This window comes from Cetorhinus maximus, chromosome 17 (assembly GCF_964194155.1).
Source record: "Cetorhinus maximus chromosome 17, sCetMax3.hap1.1, whole genome shotgun sequence".
Classification (NCBI taxonomy): Eukaryota; Metazoa; Chordata; class Chondrichthyes; order Lamniformes; family Cetorhinidae; genus Cetorhinus; species Cetorhinus maximus.
The window spans coordinates 12,532,498-12,553,998 of NC_135895.1; the positions used below are offsets into that span (position 1 = coordinate 12,532,498).

At 41.8% G+C, this 21,501-nt stretch overlaps 1 protein-coding gene across 6 annotated transcripts in view; it reads left to right on the top strand.

Annotated features, from left to right (window-relative positions):
* zzz3 (zinc finger, ZZ-type containing 3) overlaps positions 1-21,501 on the top strand; it is a 113,428-nt gene that overhangs the window by 55,136 nt on the left and 36,791 nt on the right. For all 6 annotated transcript variants that reach the window (XM_078560717.1, XM_078560722.1, XM_078560718.1 and 3 more), the window contains exon 3: positions 20,515-20,653. In XM_078560717.1, coding sequence (XP_078416843.1) covers positions 20,515-20,653 — 139 coding nt within the window. The remainder of the gene's footprint in view (positions 1-20,514; positions 20,654-21,501) is intronic.

The window sequence follows — 21,501 nt, forward strand, 5'->3', positions numbered from 1 at the left end:
TGGCCTAAATTATGATTTCATCTCTTCTTCCATCCTATATTGGTACCAATAGACAGTACTACAGCATTAAAAGCTCTAGCACTGCTTGCAGGTAGTCTGAGGCCTGGAGCCTGGTTCTGACATCTAGCTGTTAAACTGACCTAACCCTTTTAAAACCATTTCTCAGCATTACTTGTGGGAAAGTGACTCCAGTACATCCTGAGGCCAATTAGAGCACAATTGCCATTTGCTAACAGAAATATACAGATCACCAGATTGTAATAAATGTCTGACTCTAGGTCAAAAGAAAAGCACCCAGTTGCCTTTTCATATTACTTTTGACACTTTGGTGGATGGTGCCTGGATATCTTTTAAAGTAAAATGTTGAGCAAGTACACTGTTAAATCCAACCAGTGTAGGCTAAACAAATGTGACCCTAACAAATCCTGCAGGGAGACAGGAGGAAGGATTCACAAGGATGGAAAGAAGAGATTGTAGAAAATTGTTTTTTTAAAAAAAAGTTATTGAAGTGAAAAGAAAGACTTGCATTTTTATAGCGCATTTTGCAACCTCAGGACATTCCAAAGTGCTTTGCCATCATTTAAGTGCTTTTGAAGTGTAGTCATTAGTAATGTAGGAAATGTGGCAGCCAGCTTGTACACAGCAAGCTCCCAGAACAACAGTGGAATAATGACCAGGTAATTTCTCCTAGACGTTGGCTGAGGGATAAATATTGGTCAGGACACAGGGGAGAACTCCTTATCCCTTCCAAAAATAATACCATGGGATGTTTTCTGTCAATGTAGAGCAGTGTTTCCCAATTTCTTTCTTGGTATGACCCCATTTTAATGCCTAAGACTTCTTGTGACCCTGGAGTGAAAATCTGTAGGGGTACAAGAACTGTTGACTGTCATGGGGGGTGGGGGATGGCTTCAGCTATTGAGTTGGGGGGTAAGGTGGACTTTAATGTTAGGATCCTGACTATTGATGCAATTGGACACTAATTATTAATTGAAATAATTCTTAATGTATTAGCATTATGGTTATTGATGAAATAATTTCCTGATTGTTGAAGCAATAGACAGCTGATTATTAATGCAATAGGAACCATGTAATTAATGCAGTTAGATCCTGATTATTCATGCAGTTAGACCCTGATTATTGATGCAATTAGATCCTGATTATTTAGGAAATATTCTGATTGTTGATGCAATAGGCACTGGATTATTAATGCAATAATATCCTGATTAACATAGTATTATCCTGAATCTTAAAGTAATAGAACTCTGACTATGATTGTAATAGGAACCTGATTATTAATGTAATAAGATTTGGAGCATTGGTGTAATAGGACCCTCATTAGGATTCTGATTATTAATGTATTATGATCCTGATTATTGATGCAAGCTGACCCTGATTATTGAAAAAATAGACTAAATACAAAGAAACTGAACACCTTTTTTGCAGTAGCAATCGGGCCTCAGAGCAGGCTATTAAGCCATGCCCACCAACAAAAAAATGTGCGGATTTAAAGAGGCATCGCAGCTGTTAGTATTCAGTTCAGGTTTAGAGGTCGCGACCCCAGAATCTCGTTTCGTACGACCCACAGTTTGTGAAGCCTTGATCGTGAGGGCGGACGGGACATCGGTTTAACATCCCATTTGAGTAGCAGCACTTCTGACAGTACAGCGCTCTCTCAGCACTGTATTGTACTGAGAATACTGGAATGTCAGTCTACCATTGTGTTTGTGTATCTGGAGTGGGACTTAAACCCACAGTCTTCTGACTCAGAGGCGAGAGGCCTACCACTGAACCATAACTGAAACTGAAATTAGAGAGGCAAAGAAAGACTCTGAAAATATTAAAGCAACTGAGCTCACCATAACATGAGAGAAATTCAGTACCACACGAGTAAGAGAGCAGTCACAGAAAAGTTGAAAAAATGCAAATAAGCTTGGAAGTGACGATTTGTGCAGAATGTTCTGAATGAATTTTTTCTCCCAACTATTCACGTGCCGGACATGGACAACCTGCCCCACTCCCCCCCCACAAACAAGGATATACCAAGTAAAATCATTAACTTTGCCATAAATGAGGTTTAGACAGATTAATCAGGCTCAAAGCAGGCACCACACCATAAGAAGGATATGTTGGCCTTGGAAGGAATACAGATTTACCAGAATAATAACTGGGCTGCAAGGGTTAAATTGCACGGAGATATTACACAAACTCAGGTGCATTACCTGGAATTTAAAAGATTAAGGGGTTATTTGAACAAAGTTTTCAGGATGTTAGAGGGAACAGATGGGGTAGATCGAGATAAACTACTTCCATCTGTTGAGGAGCGTAGGACTAGAGGGCACAGTCTGAAAATTGGAGCCAAGAATGAAGTTAGGAAACATTTCTACACACAGGGTGGTATAAGTTCATAATTCTCTGCTAACAGGAGTTGGTGCTGAGTCAATTGTTAATTTTAAATCTAAGATTGATAGATTTTTTTTAGTATTAAGTAATAAGCTATATAGGGCCAAGGCAGATATATGGAGTCAGATTACATATCAGCCATGATCTCATTGAATGGTGGAACAGACTAGAGGGGCTAAATGGCCTCCCCCTGTTCCTATCTTCCAATGTCTCCAGGAATGGATGGCATTTATCCTGGACCTCTGAGAAAGATTAGAAAAGAGATTTGTGAAGCACTGAAAATCATCGAGGGGTGCATTGGACATTGCAGATGTACCAGAAGATTGGAAACGGGCAGCTAATCAATCCAGCTATTTTGCATGAAATGCAAGTGTTAGGAATAAGCTGAATGACCTTTTGTACAATAAGATTCCAGCAAACAACAGCCCAAATGGATTTAGAAGGGTAATGTCCTGTCTGACCAACCTTCTCGACTTGTTCTGGAGAAGTGACAACCTAGCTGGACTTTGGGAAGCTCCATAATGTGGTGTGCCTTGACTCCCAAAATGCTTTTGATAAAAGTTGCACACACAATTATTAATTAAACTCAAAGCTTTAGACATTCAGGGTATTAATTTGCATTTACAGCACAGAAATGGGCCATTCGGGCCAACAGGTCCATGCCGAAATGTATGCTTCACACGTGCCTTCGCGTCCTTCTTAACCAACTCTATTAGCATATCCTTCTATTCCTTTCCTCTTAATATCTTTGACTAGCTTCCCTTAAATGCATCTTTGCTATTTACCTCAAATGCTCTTTGTGGTAGTGAGTTCTCTTCCCTTTGAGTAAAGAAGTGTCTCCTGAATTAGTAAAGCTTGGGAAGGTTGGAGGAAAGGAAACAAAAGATACTCGTTTGTAGAGCCCTGTCAGAGTGGGGTTGTGTGTTGGATTGGGGGTTGATATATTGAGTGGGTGCCTCAGGGCTCAAGTATATAGACTCTACTTGACATGAATTTACATCGGTGATCTGGACTCAGAAACCAAATGTAGAGTAGACACATTTGCAAATGGTGCCAAACGAGGAGAGGCAGGTTAGAAATTACAAAATGAATTGAGCAATTTATGTGACTGGGCATAGCGAATGAAATTTAATGCAGAACAATGTAAAATGTTGCGACAGGAAGAGAATAAAACTGCCAAAAATACTCTGTATGATGTTGAAATAGCTGAGGATGGAGCTGAAAGATGCATAGGACTCTTGGAAAATTCTATGCTTAGCCAACCCAGAACAGCAATCAACAAAACCAATAGAATATTGAACTACATAGCAAAACAGTAAAATACAAATCAGAGAGGTGATCAGTCTTTATGGCGCTCTTGTCAAAATGCACTTTGTTGCTCAGTGACCAGAAGTATGCAATCAAGCACTGGAGGCAATGCAGAGAAGAGCCTGAAGCTGATTGCCTGTGTCAGGAGCCTGATTAATAAGAAAAGGCTGGAGAAAGTTAGACTTTTTAATGTACAAAGGAGAAAACTGAGATGATCTTACAGGGATATGCAAGATTGTTAAAGCTGTCTCTTTCCCCTTCAGGCACCATGCCCTAAGAGGGCATTAGCGATCATGGATCTCCATGTTAATCTTGCTCCGGAGGTGTGGATCATCTTCGTTGGTGGCATATTCACCCAGTTTGCGAGGCTCTTTAGAAAGATCATTCATTGTCTACCTCGGTCCCTTTTACCATTGATCTTTCCCATCAGCATCAGACTTTCAAAACTATGATTTCTTATTACGTACCCAAGAAATTCCAAATGTCTCTTCCTGATCTTGGTCAGCAGTGTTCTTTTGGTCTCAGATTTTACAAGCACCTCTTAATTGACAGTGTGACTTATCAAAGACATCTTCATTATTCACCTCACCTCACTCTGCAGTCTCTACATTGCTTCACTGATCATCCAACATTTGCTTCCAAGGTCAAAATTGGTGTGATGTAGCATTTCAGGATTCACGGCTTTGTTTTCATGGCTAAATTTGAGTTGATCGTAACCTTTATTAGTTTTTGAAATGCATCTTTGACTATTCCAGTTTGTCTTACTTCATGGTCGCACTTTCCATCTGATGCTTAATTGGTCTACTTGTGTGACCTTTTCATTCTTCACTGTGATCTTATATTCTGGTGTGGTTGTCGTTTTGAACTCTAATAGACAATTTATGCTCAGCCCTTCTCACTTTCACTCCCTGCGCTATGCAAAATCTTTTGCAGTTTCTCTTGAGAGTCAGCAATAAGAATGTCATTGGCATATCTTAACCTCCAACAGATAATCCAGAAAAGTCTTCAATCGCTCTAAGAATATTTTCACTATACAAAGTGAATAAATCTGGGGAGAAAACACACCCCTGGCTGACCCCTCTTTTAAACTTCACAAAATCGCTTAAATCGTTCTAGACTTTTACAGCTGCAGTTTGTTCCCAGTAAAGATTTCTTATCACTCTGAGATCTTTTCCATCAAGGTCAAGAGACTCTAACATGCTCATCAGTTCTAAATGTTTCACCTTGTCAAATGGCTTTCTATAATCAAAAAAACACTTGACTAATATCTTTTTTCATCTCTATGGCTCCCTGTTAAGGACATAGAAAACATTAATCAGGAATATTAATTGAATTTTTGTTTTAAATGGAACAAGGGAAAGCAAACCAGAGAAGGATCATTTTAGGTCAGAGATCAGTAAATTCTTTACAATAAGCTTCCAGAGAGGATAATGTTGGATAAAACCCATGAATCTTGAAAAACCACAGGCTGCTACAGTGAGGCAGGAGGTGTAATCTCTCTGGGTCAGTGAGTCAAGATGAGCTAAATGGCCTTTCTCATCCATAATTATTTTGTGTTCTTGCGATAAATGCTGTAAAAACTTATTTATCTGTAGGTAGTTTGTAAATAAATTGGAGTGTAGCCAACAGGAGGCACATACAGTTCTTGCACTGGCCACTCTACAGTGTAAATGTCTCTATTCATAGACCTGTGAAAATGTTGCACTGTCTAGATGTAGGGGACGCTGCTAGAGGAAAAGCCGCTGATACCTTTTTAAATAAATATTTGCCAACATTGGAGAATATTGGCTTGACCATTAGTTCTTTCTATAGACCATTAGTCTTAAAACCTCTTACGATTTTACGCATTGGATTCTACACCTACAAAAGACTTGAACTGATATAACCCTGTCATTACTGGCCTGGGAAATCCCTCAAAGTTGATCACGTACCATAACTTTCTTTTGAAATGCACTCTTTGACTGTTAACGTGGACAAAAACAACATCCGTTTGGCACTCGTACACAAATCATAGTAAGTTAGCGTGCAGATACATCAAGCAATTAGGAAAGCCAATGGTATGTTAGCTTTGATTACAAAGACATTGGAGTAGAAAAGTCAAGAAGTCTTACAATTATGTAGGGCCTTGGTTGAGATCACACATAGAGTATTGTTTGCAGTTTTGGTCTTAGAGGGAGTGCAATGAAGTTTAATTGGAATGGTTCCTGGATTGAGTGGATTGTCCTATAAAGGGAGATTGGGTAGACTAGGCCTATATTCCCTAGCGTTTAGAAGAATAAAAGGTAATCTCGTTGAAACACACAAAGTTCTTAAGGGGCTGTATGCTGGGAAGATGTTTCCCCTGGCTGGGGAATCTAGAACTAGGGGTCGCAGTTTCAGAATTAAGGGGCCAGCCATTTAGGACTGAGATGAGAATTCCTTCACTCTAAGGATTGTGAATCTTTGGAGTTCTGCACCCCAGAGAGCTGTGGATGGTCAACTATTGAGTATATTCAAGACAGAAAATGTTAAATTTTGGGTGCCCTGGAGATAGTGCAGGAAGGTGGGGTTTAGGTAGAAGCTGTAACCTTATTGAATGGTAGATCAGGCTCAAAGGGCCAACTGACCTATTGCTTCTATTCCTTATGTTTTTAAAGCAATATCCTACTCACCAATGCAATGAATGACCAATGAAGTTATTTTGGCTGAGGGAAGAATGCTTGATATTACTCTAGCAAAACCATCATGCACCTCTTCAAATAATGCTCTGAAATCTTCATATTCCACCTAATACACAGGAACAGGCAGTTCAACGTCTTCTCCAAAGGATGGCACTTTTTAAAAACATGCAACACTTCCTTAGTACTGCACGAGAATGTGGGCCTCGATCGTGAATGTGATGATCTTCGTGCGAGATTCCAAACCTGGTCATTTTTATTTGCAAGAGAGCCCTGGGGGAGGGGAGGGGAGGGAAATTGTAATCTGCTCAGAGGAGCCTGGCTTGAAAAAGTTATAGTTTAGCAGAAGTTGAATACATCTGTGGATAAGGTTTGTTTCAAGGACTAGGTCTGAAGATGAGCCAATGTCTGATGTTTGGTGTGAGGTCTGTTTGTGCCAATCAAATACTCGACTGAAAGCAGTTGCTTGTAGTTTCTCACTCTGGCACTGTGTATGCCCTACAGCAAAAAAAAAATCTCACTTAAGACGATATTCTTTAACGTTGTGCCAATAGCTTCAATGTGCCAAGAGCTTGCTCTTGTGCTAATTCTTTGCACAAAGTTACTCCTGCAACCATGACAAGCGGCAGACCCTTAAGCACCAACACTTTCCCCTAGTGCAGTGATGTTCAAATGTAATATTTACAGCTGCAAATATTGGTATACGCCGGGGGTATAGCCACAGATATTGGCACAGGCATGTCAAGTGGCTGCAAATTTTGGCACGCGCACAAGGATCAGCCACAAATATTTCCGTGCTTAAGAAACTGGATTTCAGGCACACAGTGCAACATTGTCATGAGAGTTTTTGGTAAAACGTAATGATGGTGTGTGTGAAATTTTCATGGTGCATATCCAGTCAGCCTGCTGGGAAAATCAGTCATCGAGAGCAAAAGGAACTTTTGTTTGGAAGGGCATGGGGGTGATAAAGGAGAGCTAGCTTGGATTTGTTATGTTTAAATTGCGCAAATTTACACAGGAGGCTTGTAAAGAAGACGGAATGCCATGAAATTAAGGGGAAAATGGCAGTATGAATATGGAATTGGCTTAATGACTTTGACAGTGAATGGATGTTTGTTCGGACTGGTAGGCGGTTTGCAGTGCTGTTCCCCAAGGGTTAGTTTTGGGTTTGATGCTCTTCAATTTCTATAAGGATCCTAGACTTAGGTGTAGGGAGCAGCTCGCAGGAGAGGAACCCTGGGTAGATGAAAATGTTTGTTTGCACCGTGAGTTGGATGTAATGATTTACCTACAATCCACTGCCTGAAAAGCTGGTGGAAACAGAAAACTTTCGAAAGGAAATTGGATAAGTTTTTGAAGGGTAAAAATTAGCAGGATTACGGGGAAAGAGCAGGGAAATGGGACTAGTTGAATAGCTTTTTCAAAGAGCTGGCACAGGCACGATGGGCAAAATGGTTGTCTCCTGTGCTGTATTGTCCTAGAATCCTAAGATAGAACTTGCCAGACTCACTAAGGCCAGTGGTCAGACAACCCAGTTTTTAAAAAAAAAGCTCCTTCTGGTCACTGGCTGTAGCCACCGGGCAGGTTCCTTCAGTGTTACCATGCGACATCTGGAGCTGGTAGCACCGGTGTGGCACTGCAGCAGTGTAAAAGTACCTTCCTTGCGCTGTTTGCCTCTGCAACTCCTTTTCTTCATGAACAAAACTGCAGGATATTTATTTTGCTTAGCCTATCATTTATATAAAGACTAAAATTTAAGAACTATTAGCCAGTTTTCACTGTCCCATCGTTATGAGAGGGTGGGGAAGGGGCTCCCCCCTCCATTTCCATGGGCAGCGGTGCTTCCGCTTTAAAAGGAAAATCTGCAGCGTAATTGCAAATTGAAACTTTAGAGAAGCAATGGAATCTGCAAGAAGTGATTTTTCCACTGGCTCTCAAAAACACCCGATTTTCATCTGAGAGTAAAGGCATTAGTGGGCTGGGATAAATCAACCGTTTGCACTCCAGCTGCTGTTGCCCTCCCATTGTTGAGCCATTTCCCGACAAAGCTGTTTCCCCTACTCGGCTAGCTGAAGAGACCTTGATGGCGAGATAGGATGGAGGGGAGCTTTGCTTTTGGAAGCACTGTTGACGTGAAACTGCATTTCTTTACAAAGCACCGTTTTAGCTGCTGTCGCCATGGAGGGAAGAGTGAATCAGGATGGAGCCTTCCACAGAAGGATGTGTGTGTGCTGTCTGTGCAAAGGTGGAGTGACTGAAGAAGTGCTGACCCACTCCCGCTTGGCATGTGTGATTCAGGATCGAAGCCTAGACAATTGCTTACTGCACTAGAGCATACCAGACCTCTGAATTGGTTTGGGTCTCAGCCCCAGGGGCACCTTGGCCTACTTGGAATGCATTTATTGTTTGCAGAGTTTAGTATTTCAAACAGGTGCTTAATTTGGCAAAGTTATACTGGTAATGCATGCTAAACTAGATAGCAGAATAATAAATTCTGGCATTGATTCATAGACTGGCTGTAAAAGCAGCCACATGGCACACTGAAGTGCAGACATTGTAAATACCCATTAGTTTTAGTTTTGTATTTGATGTGAATATCTCTTAATCATTGATTGGCTTCCAAATGACTGGTGTGCCCAGTGAGCCCCATATGAGCTCCATTGATTTGATCAGTGAGTAGCTGAACCATGCGTATTGGGCAGACCTCAAGTTCAACCCCCAATCTGCGAAGTTGGCTGATCTTTACTGGGGCATTTGACCTCAGTAATTTCAGGTGGGCGATGGGATGTTGCAGGGCATAGAAGGTGCCCCTGATGGCTGTCCTGCAAACCCAGTGTTGTGTGTGTGTGTGTGTGTGTGTGTGTGTGTGTGTGCGCATGCACGCGTATACACATTACTTAAACATAGTCCTTTCTCGTGTAGCAATGCCTACGGTCCTACCGCCCTGGTGGTTGTGTGATATAACGGCAATGGAGTTGTTGAGTAAGCATGCAACCAGTCTCTATCAATTGGTCTGCAACAGACCCAGACATGATGCAAAGTAAATCCCAGTGATTGAAAGCTTTGGTATCCTCAGGTCCAAAGTTCTTCTCAACTGACACTTAACTTACCATGTGTCATTTCTCAGATTGCTTATACACTGTTCCAGTAAATACCAGATTGGGCTTAGTTGTGATGACCCCATGGTAAATTGTCCATTTGCTTAGCCACCCAAAATGAAGCATCAATACACACTAATAATGGCTAGCTGGGCGAGATGCTGGAGGGCAACCAGCGTCTGCGGAACTGTATCAAGGAGTCAGTGCCTCTGAGAGAGATGGGTAGAAAATTTGTAGGAAGATGTTAAATATACCCGTAAAATGATGGTGCTTTCATTTTAGGATGTACCAGGAGGATTGAAAAAAAAATCTAATAGCTTGATAATGTTGTCTTTTTACCACAAGGTGGCAGTGAAGCCACATCTTGCGTGCAATCTGCACAGCTGCATCAGTCCGGGCTAGATAGAACCTCCCTACGTTTTAAAACAGAAACAGAAATACCTGGAAAAACTCAGCAGGTCTGGCAGCATTGGCGGAGGAGAGCACAGTTGACGTTTCGAGTTGCTTTTATCCCTACGTTTTTGTTTGATTATGCTCTTGTGAAGTGCCTTGAGATATCTCACAATGTTAAAGGCGCTATATAAATGCAAGTTGTATACTTATGTAATATATATGCTGTTTCATTCATGGGATGTGGGTGTCGCTGGCTAGGCCAGCATTTACATGCCTATCCCTAATTGCCCTTGTTCAGAGGCATTTAAGAGTCAACCACATTGCTGTGGGCCCGGAGTCACATGAAGGCCAGACCAGGTAAGGAACCAGATTAGTAAACCAGATGGGTTTTTACGGCAATTGACAATACAATGGCTTCATGGACATAGACTTCTAATTCCAGATTTTTTATTCCATCTGCCGTGGTGGGATTTGAACCCGGATGCCCAGAGCATTACCCTGTGTCTCTGGATTACTAGTCCGGCGACTACCCTATCGCCTCCCCCGCCATATGCCTGGTGTCAGTTTATGTTCGTACACTGCTGACACCCAGCATTAACCCTCCACCACTTCTGTTGACCTTGTGAACTCTTGCATGCTATCGATTGTTTGTTAACATAAAATCACGGATGACTTTCCCAACAAGACTGAAATGGCAGTTTTGTGGATAGTAGCGATATAACCTCTTGTTCCTTGTTACTCACTCCATCCCTCACCTTGCTATTTGCTCAGCCTGAGTCAGTCCGTGCATAAGCCCTTGCGGCATGTTCTATCCTGAGCTGAGCTGCAATCCCAACATTCTGTCCATCACCAAAACTGTTTGTTTTATTTCTACATGAGCACATCACACGACCGGAGCTCTTCTGCCAAAAACCCCTTATCCATGCTTTTGTCACCTCTGACCTCAGTTACTTCAACAAGTTCCGTGTCCCCCTAAAACATTTAAAACCCTCATCCCTATCTAGATGTCCCCTCTGTGGCCTTTCTCTGCTCGCTCTCGAACTCTCTCCTCCAGTTCTCACCCAGGCTGCGGGTACCCTTCCTATTGATACCATCTTTCCTCCATTAGTGATCGAGCCTTCAGTTGCTCTGACCCCGCTCTTCCACCATTTTTTATAAGCCTTTTTTTTGGGCCAAGCTTTATCATCCCTCTGATTCTTTATCTTTCTTGCGAAGCAACATGCGGCTTTTTTTAACACTCACTTAAAGTAGGGGGTGTTACAGCGTATGTTTCGAAGCTGTCAGGTCAGAAACAAATCCTTATTCAAGCTTATATATTTATGAAACACAAGAATCTAGCGCCGAGGTCTTCAATCCATCTGTCTTTTGTGAGCTCCGCGGGACGGCATTGTGGGAGCTGCACATGAAGCTTAATTCCGTGTTCCCATCAGCCTCAGGTTGCTGATAGCAGCAGCTCTTGGTGCTCCGATTTGGAATTTATCCAATAATGAGGCAGCACCAAACCTCCCAGGGCCCACAAAATACAGACAGGGCAAAAAAACCTCCAAATGTGACCGAGCTGCTTGAGCTTTGAATTCCTGGGGATGCAGCAGGGAGGGAGAAGGTTGCTGCTTGAAAGTGATGAATTAGCACTTTGGAAGTGTAAATGCTTTATTTAATTTAAATTTAATTTTAAAATACATTCATCTTGGTTTCTCTTGACATTTAGTTGCAGCTTCCAAGTCACTGATGTCTTAAAAAGAAAAGGTTGCATTGACACAGCCTCTTTAGGGATCTTGAATGGCCAGTGAAGTTAACCTGACTTATAGCCACTGTTGTAAAGTAGGAAACAAGGCAGCAAATTTTAACTCCACCTGGTCCCACAATCATCAGCAATGAGAGAAATCACCAGATAATTTTTTTTGACTAACATAGTTGAAGGGGGTGGGTAGGGAGTTGGATAGAATGCTGTTTGTGAGTTCTGCTATGTCATGACTTTATTAAGAAGTACTTCAGCTGTTGAGGCAAATCTCCTTCATTATCAAGTGTATTCTCAAATCGTACATTAGCCTGAATATTATGGCGAGTGACTAAGATTGCATTTAAAAATTGTCACTATATCAGTGGCAACTTTGAGCGTATTATGCATGGCATGTTCCCCATTGTTGTTTCAAATAAGAGTAGCGGCCTTAAAATGGTGGCTCATTGATACAGTCACTGTGTTTGGACCTTGGTGTTATTTCAGTGGGAGGTCCATCCTGTCCCCAAAGCTCCCTCTAAGAATAACACCACAATCTAATACAGTACATCAAAATCTCTCTTCTGTAATGTAACATGATGGTTGGTACAGTTCAATTTTCTATTTAATTTTATTCCCTATCGATTTTAAGTTACATTTATGTTTGTTTAATTAAGTGCCTATTTTTTTTTAAAAAAAAACCTTTTTGCTTATCAAAGATGGGAAATAGAATGTCTTTAATTTCAGTCACCCAGTGTTCGCATTAAGTACTTGTAGGTCAGTTGTGACACAGTTATGCGCACAGTAAAGTGCTCTCCACACTGCTCCAACAATGTGTCTCGGCCGTGCACCAGTTTTCACATTTCTCCATTGCTTACATCAGTCATACTGTGGCCTTTCCAGGCGGAATTGCTGAGTCGGTGATATGGGTTTGCTGTGGTCCCATTGAAGACTTGACTATACAAAAGTCATACGGCCAGAAGAGGTGTTCCTCTCCATCTGCAAAGAAAGAAAGGCTTGCATTTTATTTAGTGCTTTTCATGACCTCCGGACACCCCAAAGCACTTTTCAACTAATGAAGCATTTTTGAAGTATAGTCAATTTTGTGATGTAGGAAACACAGCAGCCAATTTGCACACAGCAATGTCCCACAAATGGGGAATGTAATAATGAACAGATTTTTTTTTTTTTTTTTTTATTTTGGCTGAAGGATAAATGTTAATTGGGACACTGGGGAAAACTCTTCTATTACTCCTCTTCAAAATAGTGGCAGGGAATCTTCTACGTCACTTGAGAGGCTTCAGATTAATGTCTTATGTAAATGACGTTTGCATTGGATTATGTGCTCAAGTATCTGGAGCGGGACCTGAACCCACAACCATCAGATTCGGAGGCTGGTGCGCTCCCAACGGAGAGTCAGCTAGCTTCTGGGCAGCTTTTGAATCCAGAGGCGAAGATCAACGTCTTGACTGATTTACACCATCAATGACACGTTCAAAGAGCAGTCACCCCCCCCCCCCCCCCCCCCCCAGAAACTGATTTTAATTGCCCTGTACCAGGTAACCTGCAATTCCTGATTAAATCCAGGGCTCCTCAATTGTTAGCTCTGTCCACACCTCGTAATTACATTTATTTTTAAAAGTGCTTAGCAGGTGGTTTAAAAGCACTAAAGCTAGCAAAGCATTAAATCAAAGAGAAGGGAAAATATTCAATTACAAGCTTGACAGGGACTTGCTAAATATTGTATGCAGGCTTCATGTTTTGAAGTTGGTGATTTTACGAAGTGTATTTCACCCTACATAAAATGAACATTGTTAGCCGTGTCGCGGTGGATAGAAGTCAGAAGGTTATAGGTTCGAGTCCCACTCCAGACACTCGACTACATAACCTAGACTACATTCGAGTGCAGTCCAGGGGGAGTGTTGCGTCGCTGGAAGTCTTGTCTTTCAGATAAGATAAGCCGAACACCTATCTCCCCTCCTCGGGTGGATAAAAAAAAGTTCCGTGACGCTGATTGAAGAAGAGCAGGGGTGCCCTGACCAATCTTTGTCCCCCAACCAACAATTTAAAGAAATGATCTAATTCATTGCAATGCTGTTAGTGGGAGCTTGCTGTGTTCAGGTTGGCTGCCACATTTCCTACATTGCAACAGTGACTACACTTCAAAAGAATGTAATTGGTCGTGTTGCTCTTTTGGATGTCCTGAGGTTGGGTGAAAGATGTTATATAAATGCATGTTTTTTTTCCAGATAAATGAAATGAATGTCTCTTCTGCCTGTATACATGTACACTGATATTTTTTTGAGGTCATTCAAAACTCTGTTGCCTGTGTCCTAACTTGTGACAGATTCCACTCACCCATTTCCCTTGTGCCCACTGACCTACACTGGCTCCCCATTAAACCATGTCTGGATTTTAAAATTCTCATTCATGTTTTCAAATCCCTCCATGGACTTGGACTTACCCAGCCTTTCAACCATCCATCCCCACTGCCCCAGAGCCCTCCCTCAATTGTGGCCCCTTGAGCATTTGAATTTTAATCACTCGACCATTAAAAGCTGTGCCTTCAGCCTCCAGTAGTGGAGTTGCCTCCTAAAATCTCTTAAAATTTCTCAATAGCTCCTTAATGGGGCTCAATAATTTTTTCTTTAACATTCCTGTGAAATGCCTTGTGACACTTGATTACATTAAAAGTGCTATATAGATGCAAGTTGTTGCATAGAATTAATATTGTGTGTTATAGTTCTGTACGTCATACGATATTGTCATGCATCCTAAAACATTTTTGAGGACAAGGGAACATTGAAACATCTGAGGAATATTCTTGCTCCAGCCCTCTCGTCTAACTCACAGACTTCAGAGCTGAGTGGGCCATCCTGTAGGATGGAAAACTGAAGCACTGCTTTTCGATTTTAAAATTTAAAATCCAGGTGTTGCTTAACAGGGAGCCAGTGTACGTTAGTGAGCACAAGGGAAATGGGTGAGCAGAACCTTTTTGAATGACCTCCTCTCCAGGTGTTTTGTAAATGTGCATGTGGACTGTATAGATGCGAGATAACTCTGCATGGGGCTGAGATGTTTCCCTGCACTGCATCCAGCAGCAGATTGGAAAAGCTGTCCTGAATTTCTCGATCCAGCCTTTCCTTTAAAAGAGCGACTTGTCTCTTTTGGGTCAGTCCAAATGAACTTGCTGAATTGGTGCCAATTGTGTTGGATGTCTGAACATTTTTTTTTGTAGCTGCTGTGGATGGATGCCATTTGGGAACTGGGCTAACGCTGTTCAAACTCTTATTGGCTACATTCCAAACAAAGAGATTATAAGTAATGTCTTTTTTTTTTCCACTCCATTCCTGGCACAGACAGAATGAATCACAGAACTATTTGGACATTGGCTTTTTTTTTAATACTTAATGTGCTCAGGTGCAAGATGTTAGTGGGTGGGTATTTTGATGAGCGAGGGATGTCGGAAGAGCTCCCCAATGAGTCCCACTCCCTTGCACTTTCCAAGTAGTTCTGCAAATTCCCTTTCCAAATAAATGCCCAAATCCTTTTTGAAAGTTACCATTCAATCTGCTTCCGCTATCCTTTCAGACAATGCATCCCAGAAGCCGTTAACGTAAAGAAAAATTATCCTCATCTACCCCCCCCCCTCACCCCTCTCCCACCCAGTCTGATTCGTTTGCCATTCATATTTCAGGGTGCGTGCCGGGGTCTGCTAACTGACATGGAAAGCCTGCTTTGATGAAAGGTTGTCTGTGTGCTGCTGGCCGTTTGCAAGTGTTACGATTGTGAAATATTCTTCTTGAAGTTCAAAATGACAGTTTTCTTCATAGTTACAGTTAGCTGCGGTCACTGTGAATACAAAAGTACGGCTGCAGCAATTCATCCAGTTGTGATTTTAGGTCTCTAATAAAGTTTTAAGGTGCTTCATACTTACTCTGTTTTGCTTCTATCATAAAGGTGCCATTTCAGCTAAGAAATGGCAAGTGGGAACGTTCAGCAGTATCTTGTAGCTTTTTATTTTTGAGGTTATTGCAATACTTGTGGTTGGATGGTTATGCCAGTTAATTCATTCTGTAGTTGGCCGCATGGCAGTGAAGTTAAGTACTAGGGCAGCACTTTCTGACCTTAATTAACTTTCACAGGAACACTTTGTACATCAAGGAGCACAAAAGCTCACCAACTGCTAGGCGATCCTTGCCTTCCTTCTATATTATATAATATCAATCTTTCTTGTATCTCCTTTTGCTTTCGCACTGTGATAACCCCATGCTGTGTCTCACTGCTTGAATTCAATGGAACGTTCTCTCAGATCATACTTTAACAGTTAGTGGTGCTCTGAACTTACCAATTCCTTCTAAACTCCTACAGTACTGCCCTCACATATCTGTCTTCATGCACACATCCTCATCGTGTTGAAATCGATACTCTCTCGTCTTTTATACCCATTTCGTTAATTTTCCTCAGGCCCAAAAGCTGTGGAACTCCTTACAGCCCTCAGTCTAAATCTTTCCCTTCCTTTGCATACTTGAGGTTCGTATTCCTCCCCACTTAATCATTGCTACCTGATAATGCAGCATCTTAGAATTATAAATCATTCAGCACAGGAGGAGTCAGTTCAGCCCATCGCACCTGTAGAGCGATCCAATTAGTCTCGTTCACCTGCTCTTTCCCCATAGCCCTGCAATTTTTTCCTATGCATTTGAAACCTTACAACATGGGCTTTGATCCTTCTCCTTGCCGGCTCCTCAGTCATTTTTAAAAGGCACTGAGTAATTTACACATTTGGATTCTGAAATTTACATCCCAAGCTGAGCCCTTGCGAGCCCAGTGAAGCTTGAAGCCAGAATGAATGGAAATCGGCTTAGCTGTCAAAACTCCCAGGCAGCATTATTTAGTTGAGAGATGTGGTTTAACATCCTCCGGATTGCAGATCTGCCCTGCAGAAAAGCCTCCTATTCATTCAAGTAGTGACGAGTTCTTCAGTTTCTTCCTCGGACACGACGTTTAGGCTGGACTTTCATGCGACCACTGGCCAAACGGCGTATCGTGTGGCAAAGGCAGAGATATTTAGCAGCTGCAATAAAGTAACGTAGCTGAGACAGTGCCCAGACAATGAGCTGCGCGCGGAAGTGCATGCGTGGCCCTTTGCCTGGCAGGCACCATTTGTCATTGTCAGGATTTGTGAGAACGTGTGCAGCAATCAGTAGTCTTCTAGGGAAGCAGCCCTACACTCTCCTCTTTAATCTAAAGCAAACTGTTACTTCCTGCTCTGACGGCTGTGTACTTGTGACCAGCATTTGCTTTATCCATCTCTTGTGAGAAGAGCAAGTTCCTAATTTGTGTTTTGATGTTGCATATTGGTTGGAACACGAGAATTCATAACAGCAGAATGAGCAAGCCTCTTCCTAAAGTTCCGCCCGACTCCACCAATGCACCTCCTCACCACGTTAGAAAGGTATATTGGCCTTGGAGGGAGTGCCACTTAGATTAACCAGAATGATACCTAAACTCCAAGGGTTAAATTGTGAGGAAAGATTGCGTAAACCAGGTGGAGACGGTGTCGTAGTGGTAAAATCTGGAACCGAAAGCCATTCGGTGGCCATCATCGATAGTAAAAACCCATCTGGTTCATTACAGAGATAAAAGCAAAGAACTGCGGATGCTGGAAATCCAAAACAGAAACAGAAACAGAAATACCTGGAAAAACTCAGCAGGTCTGGCAGCATCGGCGGAGAAGAGCACAGTTGACGTTTCGAGTCCTCATGACCCTTCAACAGAACTAAGTAAAAATAGGAAAGGGGTGAAATATAAGCTGGTTTAAGGGAGGGGGGTGATGTTGGGACAAGAAGCCAGTAATAGGTGGAGATAACCAAAAGATGTCACAGACAAAAGGACAAAGAGGTGTTGAAGTCTCTCCTCCATCCCCACCCCCTTTCCATTTCTTCCCCCTCCTTTTTGTTTTTTCCAATAATTTATATAGATTTTTCTTTTCCCACCTATTTCTATTATTTTTAAATGTATTACCACCCATTGTTTTATCTCTACCTTTTAGCCTTTTTAGTATTCCTTCACCCCACCCCACCCCCACTAGAGCTATCTGTACCTTGTTTGTCCTGCTTTCTACCCTTAATTAGCACATTCCTTTAGATAATATCACCACCTTTAACACCTCTTTGTCCTTTTGTCTGTGACATCTTTTGGTTATCTCCACCTATCACTGGCCCTTTACCTAGCTCTTCTTGTCCCAACCCCCCCTTAAACCAGCTCACAATTCACCCCTTTCCTATTTTTACTTAGTTCTGTTGAAGGGTCATGAGGACTTGAAACGTCAACTGTGCTCTTCTCTGCCGATGCTGCCACACCTGCTGAGTTTTTCCAGGTATTTCTGTTTCTGTTTTTGTGTTGCACCTGGTTCATTAATGTCCTTTAGGGAAGGAAATCTCTTATCCTTCCTTGGTCTGGCCAACATGTGACTCCAGACCCACAACAATATGGTTGACTCTTAACTGCTCTCTGAAATGGCCCAGCAAGCCATTCAGTTCAAGGGCAATTAGGGCAACAAATGCTGGCTTTGCCAGTGACACTCATTCCATGAAAAAATAAATTCAAAGGAAACCTAGTGTTGCGTTCCCTGGAATTTAGAAGTTGCGGATGATTTGATTGAAGTTTTCAAGCAATTAAGGAAAATGGGGAGCGTGGATAAACCAACTTAAGGTAATCCGTCAAGCTCGTAATGTCGTTCATTTATGCTTGCTAGAAGTGACATACATTCATACACAGGGATCCATTGTCTGCAAACAAGAAGAATCTGTTCAAGCCCTTGTGCCTTTTTTGAATTGCCCAGGTGCTTGAGGAGCCTCTAGTTCCCTGTTGTGAGGCAGCGCCTCAGCCAAGCAGAGTCCACTTGCTAACCAATCAGCACCCTTTTCTCCTTTTAGTGTAAATTGTTGTGTTTGTTTGAAATTTGGTATTCTTGTGTTTGTCCTGATGTGTGCAGGACGAAAAGCTTTGGCAACATGCCCCTCTCTTCGGCAATATTCAAGTTCTGTAATACAAAGTGACTGTTAACAATCTCTTTATCAGTTACCAAATACAGGAAAATGAGCAAAAGGTGACCAAAAACTTTAAAAAAAAAACTGGCACAGGCAATAACTAGCTGACAATTCAAGAATGGTCTTGTTCATAAGTCAATTACGTTTTTACAAGTTCCGTGGGCTTGTGATTTGGAGTGTAGGTATGCTCAACTTTTATTGGGGGATTAAGAAGCTCGTTAAGCACAAGAAACCCTGAAGGAGGAAAACCAAATGTTGAAGGCACGGAATTGGTGAAGAATTTCTGGGGTGGGCAAGGATTTTTGGGGAAAGGAGCCTGAGGATAATGCTCAGCTGTAAATTGGGAATCATGTTTAGAATCCCAATTTGAGAGGAAATACCAAGGAGCTAAGGAAGAATGGCACCTTGAGCTACTCACGTTAACTGCTTTGAATGACTGGGACTGAGATAGTGAAAATGTAAAAAGAAGTCCCCAAAAGTCAAAAAGTTGCCCTCGACAAAATTAAGCTAGATATTTTTTTTTCAAAAAGAGCCCTCAAAAAAAAATATTTTGACCCCTGGACCTGGTTTTATTTCTGAACAAACCTCTGACGGTGACAGGATACATTGAGAGGGCTATTAAAAGAAAACCTATGGTATCCTTGACTTTATAAATAGAAGCCTAGGGCACAAAATCAAGGAAGTTATGTCAAACCTTTGTAAAACAGCGATTAGGCCTCAGCTGAAGTATTACGCTCAATTCTGGGTACCACAGTTTCGGAAGGGTAGCAAGCTTTCAGTGGGGGTGCAGAAGAGACTGACTAGAATGGTACCAGGAATGAGGGACTTCAAATATGTGACGTGACTGGAGAAGCTGGGGCTATTCTTCTATGAGCAGAGAAGGTTAAAAGGTGATCTGATAGTGGCGTTGAAAATAGTGAATGGTTTTGATAAAGTAAATAAGTAGAAACTGTTTACAGTGTCAGAAGGGTTAATTGACCCCAAAGGGCATCATATACGCTGATCGACAAAAGAACCACAGGCGACATGAGGAAACCTTTACACAGTGAGTTGTTGTGGTGTCGAATGTATGGTCTGAAAGGATGGGGGAAGCAGATTCAATAGTAACATCGAAAAGGGGGTTGGATAAATACTTCAAGGAATATACTTGCATGGCTATGGGGAAAGAGCAGGGAATAATTGAATGGCTCAACAAAAGAGACGACACGGGTGCAGTGAGGCGAATGGTCTCCTGTGCTGTATCATTTTTTAATTATGAAAAGACCACGACTATACACTACAAAATCCTGCATTATACCTTGATTCTTAGGGCTTCCCAAATTCTGCTCAATGTTGATTGCTCATTGAAGAGTACATGGTAATGCTCAGGCACCTGGCATTGGGATTCAAATATTCTGATTCGTGGATGGATTCAGAGCTTCTGCACTAATAGCATTAAGTCATGCTAGCTCCTCATTGGCATCTTGTCCTGTGCTGTTGTGGCCCACCCATTCCCCGTGTGGCCTCTCACGCATTCTTTGTGCGGAAGGTGGTCAGTATGTGTTGAACTTCGGATTACTGACATTAAGGTTGAGACGATGCGCTTTCTTCACTTGGAACTGAATGCAGTCTAAGAATTCCAACCAGTAGGCAAAGAAAATATTTCTGTGCCATCAGTCCACACTGGATTCAGTCATGTAAATTTTACAGTCGTCGAGCATGTTGCTGGCTAAGATATGCAGGGTTGGCGTATAAAGCAATGTTTATTACATGTTTAAAGTTATTGATTTAAGAAAGCCTGTTGGGGAACCTTATTTAAGTTCCTGGTCATTTGAAGTTTCTACACGTGTAACTCATGGTTTATTCAGAATAACTTGATGCAGCTTGTATTATCTCTTACTCAGTTACCAGAGGCTGCTACAGACCATTGCTGTGCTGGAAGCCCAACGGGCCCAAGCTATTCAAGACTTGGAATGTTTAAGCAGACATCAGAAAGAAGGGCTGAAGGAACCCATTACGTTTGTGGAAAATCTCCAACAGAAGGTAGGTCCTTGACAGGCCCTTAATAAGTGTGTTCTGTAGTCAATAGAGAATAGTAGGGACCCCTTTTCTCACTCTTTTTGACTGTGTATTTTTATCTCTTTTCACTAAAATCCCTAATTGAAAAGTGAATTCAGTTATTTAGAGAATTACATGTCCAATGGGTGGACACTCCTTTTTTTGTGTTTCGACCCATTGTCTGTTAAGATACTTAAAAACGATTAACATATACAAACAAAGACAACCTTATCAGTGCGTCATTGCACATGGAAACTTTGACTTGACGGAGGGTGTGATCTCTTAGAGGTTTGTGGATCTAGACCCCAGGACTGAATGCATACACTAGACTGATACTCATCTGCAGGAATGAACGAGTTCCGCATTGTTAGAAATGTAGATGACCTGTCGATTACAAAGCTGTGATGGGAAAAGATCAAATGAGCAGAAGGACTCTCTTTACCAGAGTTTTTGGAACATAGGCAATACTAGCAAGGCAATATTTATTACCCATTCGTAATTAACATGAGGACATTAAGATTGACCCACACAGTGTGGAACTGGAGACAGACCAGTAGGAGTGGCAGGCTCTGTTTATTGAAGGGCTTTACTGAACTATCTTGAGTTTTTAAGACAATTTGGCAACTTTTAATGACCCTTGTCTGGTGCTAATTTATTGAATATTCAGTTTCGCAGTGTACAATGATGGTACATAAGATCATGCCCTCTGGTCCCGTATCTTAACTATTAATCCCGCTATCTCCATCTAAATACAATGTTTAACTGACTGTTGTATGTGGGGATGGGATGGGTCCAGTGGGACTTTGTGGATTGGTGTTGTTTCATGAGCTAAG